At 34.6% G+C, this 12,658-nt stretch overlaps 2 protein-coding genes across 3 annotated transcripts in view; both read right to left on the bottom strand.

Moving 5' to 3' along the window:
- Window positions 1-12,658, bottom strand: part of LOC147836428 (uncharacterized) — a 719,152-nt gene that overhangs the window by 144,854 nt on the left and 561,640 nt on the right. The window lies entirely within an intron of this gene.
- Window positions 1-12,658, bottom strand: part of oca2 (oculocutaneous albinism II) — a 178,881-nt gene that overhangs the window by 122,872 nt on the left and 43,351 nt on the right. For both annotated transcript variants that reach the window (XR_015493936.1, XM_087257613.1), the window contains exons 13-14: window positions 9,359-9,483; window positions 5,160-5,298 (exon numbers count right to left, since the gene is read on the bottom strand). Coding sequence is in view for 1 of the 2 variants with exons in the window: in XM_087257613.1 (XP_087113739.1) it covers window positions 5,160-5,298; window positions 9,359-9,483 (264 nt within the window). In the remaining variant the exon portion in view is untranslated. The remainder of the gene's footprint in view (window positions 1-5,159; window positions 5,299-9,358; window positions 9,484-12,658) is intronic.

The raw sequence follows: 12,658 nt of genomic DNA, 5'->3' as shown, positions 1-12,658 counted from the left end.
CTGCCCAGGCCTTAAGGCGACACAATATTGCCTAGAGGAAAAAAAGCAGCTAAGATACCCAATAATAGTTAGCAAATTAATGTCTTATATTATCTAGCAAGATTATTAGAGTTATCGAAAAGTACAGCATATTTGCACATTATATTATATAACAAAATTAAATGACTGATATCTTACAGTATATTTTACTACAAATTTTATTCTTGGGTACACTAAAGTGCACTGAGCACCAAAAGTAGCTTCTTTCCTCGTTATTCCTATTTCATTCAATGTTTTTTGATCTTATATCTTTTTGTCAAAGCATAATCCAAATGACTCTGATTTTTTGTTCATTTTCCTTCAGCACACCTTTCCTTCCTTATATATCAGGGGTCTCCACTGCGGAATGACCACCAACTATTCCGGCATCTGTTTTACACAGAGAATGAGAAACAATCGTACACTGTCACATTCACGCACACGCACTCATACACTAAGGCAAATTTTGTTGACTCAATTCACCTATAGGGCATGTCTTTGGACTGAGGGAGAAACTGAAGCACCTGGAGGAAACATGCAAACTCCACAAAGAAATGGCAAGGGGCCCAGCCGGTACTCGAACCAGCAACCATCTTGCTGTAAAATGACAGTGTTATTCACTAAGGCATCTTGCTACCCAATCAAAATGATTAAATTCTCAAAATTAATTATAATTATAAATATGTACACTGTAAAAAAACTTAAAAATTCGTAATTTTACGGTTTATTTTCGGCCTGTTAAATTACATAAATTTACCATAAAATAATGGATATTAACTTACAGAAATTTGCCAGAAATTGAAATTTAAGGAAAATTCTGTAATTTAATATTCGTTATTTTACTGTGAATTTCTGTAATTTAACAGCCGTTATTTTATTTTTTTTCAGCACCCCAGCTGCCGGAAATAAATTTCTTCTGTTTGAGTGACAAAAAACTACAGGATGTAAATTACTTCATAATTGAGATTGTAGTTTTGCTTTAAATCAGGTAGCAGCACATGACAGTAACAACACCAAGGCTGTGAATTTGATTCTCAATAAAAGCAAAAACTGATCAAACGTTTACCTTTCAATGCAATGTGAATCACTTTAGGTAAAAGTTTCTGCGAAACGCGTAAAAGCAATTTAAATGCAATGCAATGCAAATGCAATGCAAATAGGATTAATCTGCCACTGAAGGGCATACTTTAGGTGTGTTATAAATGCATCCAAAGTGTTATCCATTTGAACAGCATTCAAACCCATAATACTAAATAAGAGCAACATATTAACAAACCCAACAACAAAAAGACAAACTATGAGACACTCCAGTACTGTCACACTTATATTTAGTCATACCACCAATAAGGTCATACACTGGTCTCTGTCTGAACATGAACATGAATTTTCTATCACAAGCACAAACCTGAGTCCCACGGTTCTGTCTTTTCCATTAAAGTGAATAATAAATCAAAAATGTTCCCTCACCTTTTCAATCAATCCGGTTTTTCACAAGGCTCAATAAAGACAGGAGCACACAAGACTCTGTGCTTTAAGGTCACATAATAAACCTGAAGATTATTCAGGCTGCTCGTGACCTTGTCCAGTTGGTAGGATGGAACTTTAAATTGTGCTTCCCTTTGACTGAGGGTTTGATAGAAAGAGTTTGAACATAGATTCAAAGGTTGTACTAGAAGGAAAGAAAATCCTTGTGTTCCTGTTCTGTGATTAAGTTAGGAAAGTAAGTACACAGCAATGTTTCAGACTCAATATTTTGTAATCAGTCACTTTCACCAGCATCAAGAAACGCATACTAGACTTGTTTCAAAGAGCAGGCTGAAGTAGAAGTGGTTTCTTTATGCTCTCCTTCAGCTTGCTCTCTTCTTTATCAGGGGTCGCCGCAGTGGAATGAACTGCAAATTACTCTGGCATATGATTTACTGACAAACGTCCTTCATGCAGCTTAACTTAAAGGGATAGCTCACCCCAAAAAATGAATTAACTCACTATATTTGATGCAAGTGGTTCCAAACATTTATGAGTTTCTTTATTCTGCTGAACACAAAAGAAAAGATGTTGAAGAAAGCTGGAAATTTGACTTCTATTGTAACAAAAACAAACACAATTGTAATGGTAACAGGTTTCCAGTTTTCCTCAAAGTATCCTATTTTGCGTTCAACAGAAGAAATAATCTCAAACAGGTTTGGAAAAAGAAAGGGGTGAGTAAAATGATGACAGAATTTTCAGTTTTGCATGAACTTTCCCTTTTAATGCTAAGCAGTTAGGTAAAGCTGCGTCCAGTCAGTACCTGGATGAGAGACACATGGGAAAGCTAGGTAGCTGCCGGAAGTGATGTTAGTAAGACCAGCAGGGGGCGCTCGACCTGCTGTCGGAGTGGGTCCTACCGCCCCAGTAAAGTGAGGGGGACTCTATACTGCTCAGTGAGTGCCATCTTTCAGATGAGATGTTAAACCGAGGTCCAGACACTATGTGGTTGTTAAAAATCCCATGATATCCTTCGAAAAAAAAAGAGTAGGGGTTTAACCCCGGCATCCTGGCCAAATTTCCCACTGGCCTATGCTCATGTTGGTCTTTTAATCATCCCTATATCACAATTGGCTTCATCACTTTGTTGACTCTTCACCAATCAGCTGGTGTGTGGTGTGCGATCTGGTGCAAAATGGCTGCCATCGTGTCATCCAGGTGGATGCTGCACACTGGTGGTGGATGAAGAGATTCCCCAAAAAAAAAGGTGTAAAATCCCTTTGAGTGTCCAGAAAAGCAATATATAAATGTGAAGAATTATTATTAATTATTAATCCTTGTCATCCAGCACCCAGCAAAAAAAAGACAAAAAAAGGATGATAATGGAGTACATTGTGAAAAAAAAAGATCAAAACATCATGCCAACATATTTGTGTTATTTTAACTTATTAAAAAAGCTTAACCATGTTAAACTTAAGATTTTAAGGTATACATGATTCAACTTGACACTTTAAATCAGTTTAATGTGAAGTAAGTCAAAGTTGCATGTAATGTTTATTTGATTTAGTATAATAATGCATTGTTTATTTAATGCCATGTCAGCAACCAAAGCTATTTTTATGGCAAAAAACATTTCCATAATAAATATACAGCCTTAGATATCTAAATATAGAGCCCTATATATCATGCACCCAACTCAATTAGACACGAGACGTGTTTGGTATGATTTGTTGCTATTTTCAGACCAGCATAACCCTAATTTTCACATTTTAAAAAATAAAAAAAAATATTAAAGAATTAAAATGTTACAAAAATTATTATTTTCTACATAAATATAAAAAACACTGCATCCATGCAGGGGGGGTGGGGGGATCAGTTTATTTATGACAATTTGCATTTATATAATGTTATTATTAGGAGTATTATTTTATATATGCATATTTTAGTTTAGTCGTGTCTGGTTTTGGAGACGTATGCATACACGTATGGGGTATAAGAATAGGAAGTGTTTAGATATATATTTAGACCACACTTCATTATTATTGTTCATTTATTCATTTGCTGGAAATTAGAACTGAATATAGAAATATTTTTTAAACAAATTTTTGGGCTTGACAAATAAAATTAAATATGTAGGCTAATAAATGTCTTCAGTGGAGTGCGTACAACACTGTTTCCTTGTTCACGAAAGTGAAGGAGTAAAGTAAATAGAATGTAAAGAGGCTGAATGGAGGAGGCTCTTTCTTTATTCTTGCGCACATGGTCTTAACTGTTTTCTCGCTAGTGAAGCATTCAGTTTTTCCACTTACAAAGTCTGCCATGTAAATAGCAAATGCACCATGGCGCAACACAACTGACTCTTAAAGAGAATGGAAAATGAGACTCTGATTGTTTTAATGCACGTTTTGCTCAAAACACAACCATAACTCATTAGAAGAATAAGCACAACCTTGTTAGACCATGCACCATGCGATTTAGACTTTGCACCTAGATCATTCAAATAGAGCCCAAAATGTCTTAAAACTCTCTGGAGGAAATTAGCATTTGTTCACCACTTGTTCAAAGCTTCCTTAGCAGCTGCATCATCTATTTGATTAAATGTAATAAATAAATGAATAAATAAACAAACAGACAGACAAACAAACAAATAAATAAAATCACACATTACAGTGAAATGTGTAACGTGTGTAAGGTGGATTCCAAGTGATTCTTCAGAACAAAGAGTTTCAGGGAAACACTTTTTGGTTCCCAGGGTATAAAGATAAACCCCACAATTTTGAATATAAGGCTGCTATTGCTGTGCACAATAGTGTCAAACAAGAAGACACTTCTAAAGATGCAGAAAACTTGATTTTCTGGGCTCAGTCTTTGGTGTTTCTAGTCTGTTCTATTTACACACTTGCATAAAATGATTGCGATGCAGTTTGTGCCCAAGATCAGAACAAATTTCCATCAAAATCTAATCTAGCTAGCTGATCAATTCATCTCTATACCCTCACTTGGTAAAAAAAAAAAAAACTCATAACATTGAAAATGGCTATGATAACTGGACACAAACACTAATACTGAATGCACATTACAAAAATAATTGGATATTTAAATTGAAATGGTTATTTGTGTGCTCACATTATAAACTGCATGAATTATTTGGATTCTTGAATGTGAACACCTTATACGCAGTGTGAAGAAAGTGTGATACAGTAAATAACAAGTCTATTGCAGCCAAACATACCACATGCTCTAAGTTAGAAATTGTTGGTTTCAGAGTTTGTACAAACTGTCTGCTACACAATTGCAGTTTTGATTTACGGAAGTTAAACGATTTCAGTTCTGCCGAGAGAAACAGAACGATGGAGAGAGAGAATTTGGCAGAGTGAAACTGAAGCTGGCAAGAAACATTCCTACATAATTAATAGTCTGAGGTGTAAGACAGGATGCCATAGTGCTTTAGCCTTGAGTTGCTAGTGACAGGGTGTTTTGGCACAAGGCTTTCATTCCATGCCAGAAAAACGCTTGGTCATGTGTCTGTGTGTTTTTTTGTTTATTTGTGCAATCATGTATAATTTGTCCGACAAGTTCCCTGACACACTTTCGACAGGCACAAGACAGCAGCACGATATCTCTTCACCCGTGAATGACCTGGCATCAAACGCTAACGGTGATAAATAATTACATACTTTTTTACGGAGATCCTGGTTGGATACGATGATGACATTGGGAGGATCTCCGACAGCAGTGGCAGCTCCTCCGATGTTGGTGAAGATTACTTCTGCAATCAGGACCTGCCTGGGGTCCAGATTAAGCACCTCACAAAGCCTAGTGTACAAAAGACACTGATTAGCACTAGCGAAGCTGGACTGTCAGTGCAGTGCAAACAATTTAATGTTAACTAACTGCAGACATTTCTATCACTCAAAACTCATAGCAGAAATAAAACAGACAATAGACAAGGATGAATCTCTCCAGTGTGCGTGTGTATAGCACCTTTAAAGCACTATCGGTGGCTACACCAATGAATTTTTACAGAGGATTGTAGCTTTAAAGGTGCTGTATGTAAGTTTTTGACTCTTCTAAAGCATACGAATACCATAAAACATTTGCAGATATTTAAGAAACAAGTGAAAATAATAGTTTATTTGAAAAACAATGCTAAAGTCAGATAGTCTGCTTTGAAAATGCGTGTTCCACGCTGGAAAGTCTGTCTTTGTTTTGGTCATTTAACCTGCCTTATGCCAGTTTAACCAATTATATTTCAGCACCCCGGATTACCTTGGCGGAAAACAATGGTTTTCATTAATTTAGTCAGAAACGCTCTCAAACTATGCATCTGTGACTGAAATGCAACTTCCAGGGGATAGTAGCAGACTCCAAACGAAACGCAGATTCAGAGTTCCACATGACGTGGTTATTAATAAGCAAATAATATCAATGTTACAAACGTAAACATTGGGTGAGCAGGTAAGGTTTATAATCTAATTAACACATATTAAACTACTTTAACATTATTAAATGAACATGCTGAATCACTGATTTGTCTTGGCTTACACAGAAGTTCCATTTCAAATGGTTTATGTTATTTTCAAGATCTGAGGTGAACTATCTGCTGCTGCTTTCAGTAGTATGCCAATAAAAATCATGTAAAATGGCATTTGAACTCACATTATTAGCAGTGAATAGAGCATATAACACTGTATAGAGCACACAAAGTGTACATGAGGTGATCATTGTCAGTTTTTTTGTTATACAGCTGCAAGAAATAGTTTCTAAATAATACATTTCTGGTGTTTTTTAAAACAAAAACTCCTTCTAATATGAAAAATATTCCTTCTATTATGTACCGTTGCTTTTACTTGATTTAATACATGATTTAATAATCAGCTCTATATCAGCCTTTAGGTTCGACAGTTAGGCACAGTGCTGTTGGTGTCATCAATCTAGCAACCCGCACTTGTGTTTGTTTTGAACCAGGCATGCAATAACTAGTTCAACCACTGGTTGTCAAACTGACAAACTGCACCTTTAATTATGCCACATTTGTAATATATATAATAAAACAGGAAGATGGGAGGGCCTAATTCAGTAAAAGCAAGTTTAAGCTGAGCTTCGCAAAATTCCAGGTTTGTGCACAAGCTTAGTTATTAACACTGAATTTCAAGCAAACCCAAAGATAAGCAAATCAGTTTCCTTTGTTAAATTGGCGTAAAGAAAGCACTTCAACAAGCAAATTGGCAGTTAACGAAGAGCTGAACTCTCTAATTTTTAGAATTCATTCTTTAACGTGTGTGTGTGTGTGTGTGTGTGTGTGTGTGTGTGTGTGTGTGTGTGTGTGTGTGTGTGTGTGTGTGTGTGTGTGTGTGTGTGCGTTCTCTGCTTTTAAACCCTGAAGCCCTGAAGGTGTTTGAAGATGCAATTGGTGATGCATAATCAAAAAAAAGGGAGTCATTTCTCACCAGCAATGTCATGAAAGCGCTGAGGCAGCGGCTCACATTTTAATAGCTATTTGAAATATAGATTTATTTTATGCTACCAGACTAGGGATTTCTAGAATCCAAATAAGATGATAAGAATTTGATGGATGGATTTCGCAGAAATTCCAAAAAGGTATCTTTGCTATAACAAACGTGTATGTGGATTATTTTATACACATTTGTTTTCAGCAGGAATGGCACATGATGAAACTAATTGGTTCACACTGGGTGGCTTCTGAAGAAAAGTGGTGTCCTGTATAAATAATGGCATGTATAAGCAAATACAACATATACTGTAAGTGACATAAATATGAAAAACAAGATAAATCACATGAAAGAGACTGTGTAAGAATGAAAAGATGGAAGGTTCAAATATGCTCCATTCGAGCTGAAAAGAGCAAATAGGGTGGGAAGTTTATAGTGTGGTGAAATAACTTTTTGACTCCTTTTACAACTCTAAGCAGACTGAAAGAGAAATTCTTGTCCAAAGAAAATTCAAGGCCTTCTAGTATTCAGCTGATCAGACATCTTTACAATGTCTTATATATATTTATATTTTAAATATTTCACATACTGTACAATACAAGTTAAGCAATACTGACAATTGTCGATTGCTAAATAAAAAGATCTGCATTCGTCTCTCAGTTTGTAAAAAAAAAAAATGAAATAGCCTATATAGTATATACTGTGAAGTGTGTACAATACATTTAAGGCATTCTAAAGGTTTTCTGAGGTTCTTTTCTCTGAGTATTGTTCTTTCACAATATGCATTCATAACTGTTTGCCCCATAGACTTCCTTAGAGAGTTGGGCAGCAATGCAATACTGTTAATGCTTTGCGACAATGATTCCAATATATTGCAAAAAACAATTAGTTGACTTTACTTTTAAAAACAAAAATAAGTACATTCATTCAGTCTATTTTATTTTAAATAGCGAATAAACCTGTTGCTTATTTTGTAAATGAACTAATACAAGTAACTAAATGTATACAGTGTAATAAACAGTATAGCAAATTGCTAAAATTTCAATAATAATGTTTGAGTTAATTTTTAGAATGTCACCTTAATAATGGGAAAATATTCTAACCTTACATTTCATAAGTGTTTCACTTGGGTCCCATGAGTGAGTTTAACATGCGACTCATGTTTTATCTATATTAATGTTTCCCTCGGTAAGAAGATCGAGCAGGCTATAAACATAGTACAGTACGAGGGACATGTGCAACTAATAAGGCTTAGATGATCAAGAAGGTAGAAATGAGAAATAAACATGAACAAAGTGAGGGTTTTGAAGAGAAATTTCAAAATGCTAATTTAGTTTTTTGTTATGGTTTAAGTAATATGAGGAATGGCCTAAATTAATAAGGACAAAATAACAAAATTAATAAACAAAATAAGGACATTTTCACAGTATGTCTGATAATATTTTTTCTTCTGGAAGATTTGTTTTATTTCGGCAAAAATAAAAACAGTTATTAATTTTTTAAACACCATTTTAAGGACAAAATGATTAGCCCTTTTAAGCATTTTTTTTTTTTGAGAGTCTACAGAACAAATCATCGTTATACAATAACTTGCCTAATTACTGTATCCCGCCTAGTTAACCTAATTAACCTAGTTAAGCCTTTAAATGTCAATTTAAGCTGTATTGAAGTGTCTTGAAAATGATCTAGTAAAATATTATCTACCGTCATCATGGCAAAGATAAAATAAATCAGTTATTAGAAATGAGCTATTAAAACTATTATGCTTAGAATTGTGTTGAAAAAAAATCTTCTTTACATTTAACAAAAATTGGGGGGAAAAATAAACAGGGAGCTAATAATCCAGGGGGGCTAATAATTCTGACTTCAACTGTAAATAGGGCCAGATGGAATCTGAGGACGTTTTTTGCTATTTTGGTAAAAATCTGCAGATTTTTGCTGAATTTTTTTGGCAGTATCATATCTAAAACCTTAATATGTGAAATAAAAAATAATATCTTTTAAACTTTTATTAAATGTTTAAAATGCAAATCCAATTAGATTCACTTTGTTTGGTTGACAAAGCAAGTCTCTCATAATATATCTACTAAAACACAGAAAATACTGTACAAACTGCATTATACATAAATCAGATGAAACTTTACATATCAGTCAATAACATTACCAAAAATAATTAAAAAACTGAATAAATATAGATTTACACACATTTACTAAAGTTAATAAACAGAATTAAGGACGGGCTAAAAAATCTGCAGAAATCTGCAGAAATCTGAGGAAACTGCGTGCGTAGATTCCGTGTGGGCCTTCAATTAATGATAAGTTATATTATTCAACTTTTAATAACTGGTTGTGACCAAACGCTGATTTAAATGCTAGCACAATAATGATTTAGGTAAAACAAATATTAAAAAAGACTAATATACCTTATAGTCACAGGGGTGAAGAGCATCATAGTTGTCACATTATCAAGGAAGGCAGACAGAATGGCAGCAATTAAGCAGAGAATAATAATCATGGGCCAAACTCTTCCTCGTGATAACTGATAGGCCTGTGTGGGGACAAACAAACACAGTGGGAGATACCTTAAAGATGAGTTTACAAAGTTAGATCTTTTCTCATAACTTCACAGAAATAAAAACTAACTGAGACACAAAAAAAATGCCTTTCTGAACATTACCACAATCATGTTTTCATAAAAATCCTTCATTGGAAAGAAGAGATAGATCTATCAGTGGCTCAAAGATAAAGGATCAAGAGCAGTCCTCTGAGGGGGTCTCTCAACACAGCGTTCAAAAGTGTGCTTTAATGAGGGATTCAGTCTAAAAATTGACACAGATCCGTAGTGTGTTTGCTCATTCATGCTTTATTGCTAAAAGACTGTTCAAGCCTGGAAAGAATAGAAAGAAAATGGCAGCACTTTAAGATCCTGTCACTATGGAGACATTATCAGACTGTCTGGAATCATTTTAATCAAGTGGTAACACTGGAGTGTTGAAGCCCACCTTCCTGTCGGAAATTGGCGGTAACTAAAAAAAAACAATGCAAACCCCCACACACGACTATACTCTTATTTCAAATTAAACAATCCAACTTCATGCTCTCGAGTTGGTCTCTTGAATTCAATCAGAAGTTGTTTCTATGGCAATATTTTAATTTGTTGGACATGCCCTTGTCCAAAACCCTCTTAATATTCATGAATGGGATGAGAAGCCATAAGCGTGCGCCCTCGTTTGCCCGAGCACATCTTTAATGATCTAAAAGAGCTTTTATAGGGGTCCACAGAATCCTTGAACAGATATCCATCCAATGAAGTTCATCGTAGATTTATTTCAAGGCTTTCATTATCTTTCAGAACTCATTTTCTTCATGATTTGTAAACTTTTGCATCATTTCGTAAAGATTTGTTCCATCAGATGTCTTTTTTTTCTGTCTCTATCAGGGCTTGATGTTCACCCATAAATTTCAGATATAAAACATTGGATGGCGTCTCACCGCTTGCTTGTGAACGATAGGGATTTTCAGGGCAGCTATGGTAATAGCTCTGCTCCTTTGCCCCAAAGCTTACTGGGTAAAGTAAAATGATGGGATTACACTGACAAAATTCAAAACTGGAACATCAATAATGTAAAATGAAAGCATATCAGACAGAATGAGCAACAGAGATTGCTGTTATTTGGTGGGTCAAATACACAACGTCTCATTATGGTGTGCACATACGCAATTTTAAAAAGTGCTTTTATATTCATGTAAAGCAGGTTATGTATTCCACAGGTAATGCCTATTTTAATGCTTCAAATAAATCCATTTCAAAATAAAGGTCAAATAATGTACGCTCATTGTCATTGAGTGTTTAACAAATGTATTTATGTAAAAATGAAACAACATACTTATTCTGACCTGTCATTATTAATATATTTAAAATAAAAGTGATCATACTAGATTTTTTATAAGATTTTTAATTATTAAAACATTTTATTTTTGCTCAATAAATTGATAAAACAAGCAGTTTTACATATAGTAAGTACATATATTTAAAATGAACATTTTTGCCTGCACCGTGATCCCTAAATACTGTATAATCTTTTATTATCTTTTGGCTGGCAGCTAGCTTTCTGCAACTCTGACATGGTCGACCACTCAAGCAAAGCCTGGTCGCCTGGTCAATATCTGGGGTGCGTTTCCCAAAACCATCATTAGCCAACTAACATCGCAAGTTCTGTCATTACAAACATAGTTTGTTGATTTGCCGTTTTCCAAATCTCCAACAAACATTCGCAAACTGCGTCACAAACTTGAGCACTTGAAACTACACCTCTGGAGCTGTAGTTTGAAACATAGTTATTGGCTATGTTCTATTCCCACTTATTCCCCCTATGCCCTATTCATTTAGAACATTCTAACATTTAAACTTGGAATTATTCTAAAAAAAAAAAGAAAAAAGCATTAAGGTCCTCTCTCTTAGGTGTAATTTGCTTTCAAACTATTTTTACAGTTCAGTTTTAGCGATCTTCATGTTTACAATTGTGCTCCCTTCGCAGTGCACGTTGAAAACATTGATATCATTTTAAACACAGCCTCATGGCAAAAGCCATAGATGAGCTATTATTTAAAAGCAGAATTTATTTTACGTCTCCAAAGCTTGTGAAAACAAAAAGCATACGTTAATTCTTTTAAGTATCTGTACTGAATATGACATGGGCCTGTTGGTTAAAACTTTCTGCTGTGGTTTGCTTGTGTTAAATTGTAAAAGTGAAAAAGCTTTTCAAAAAATAAAAAATAAATAAACAATATCCTACTTAATACTACTACTACTACTACTATTACTACTACTAATAATAATAATAATAATAATAATAATAATAATAATAATCATGAATATTATTAATATAATTATTAAAGTAAATATATTTATAATAAATAGCATCATTATTTATTTATTTATATAATTTATATATAATATTAGAATAGTGTTAGCTTTTGTTGGGAATTTGTTTTTATTTTATTTAATAGAACATGTAATGTTCAACTTCTCAATAATATTAGTAAAACCCACATAGGCCTATATGTGCCATTTACATATATTTCAATTAATATGGAAAGCGAGAGCATTTTTTTACCAAAACTAATATTGGATTTTATTTTAAATCCATGTGCGTGTAAAACAATATAATTCACACAAAGAAATTATGGGGCTATTCTCTAAAGAAGTAGTTACTCCAACTTGTTTAGAGCATCATTATGGGCATTTTACAATATAACTAACATGGTTCAAGTGATGAATCTGCGACAGAGAAACTAGGGGTTTTGGGAAACACTCGTCACTACATAAGTCTTTTCCCAAACTATGCATAGTACTATAATAGTTCAGCTGCGAGTTACGTTGTTGTTTGGGAAACGCACCCCTGGATGGGAGATCACATGGGAAAGCTAGTTTGCTGCTGGACGTGGGTTTAGTGAGGACAAAAGGGTGCTAAACCTGTAGTTTGTGTGGGTCCTAACTCCCCAGTTCATTGATGGGGACTCTGGCTCATTGAGTGCCTTCTTTCGGATGAAACGTTAAACCAAGGTAGATGTCTGCATTCCCACACTGTACCATGGGACTTGACCAGATTTCTTGTGGCGTGGGAGTACATTTCGCCGTGGTGCTGAGTGTGTGTGTGTGTGCATGTGTGTGCGTGTGTGTAAATGAGAAAGAACGCGTGCATCTGCTGTGGTGCTGTGTG

The sequence above is a fragment of the Danio rerio genome, chromosome 6 (genome assembly GCF_052040795.2).
Source record: "Danio rerio strain M-AB ecotype USA chromosome 6, GRCz13ab, whole genome shotgun sequence".
NCBI classification, from domain to species: domain Eukaryota; kingdom Metazoa; phylum Chordata; class Actinopteri; order Cypriniformes; family Danionidae; genus Danio; species Danio rerio.
Note: the sequence above shows the minus strand (reverse complement) of the source record. Positions and strands in the feature narration are given on the sequence as shown.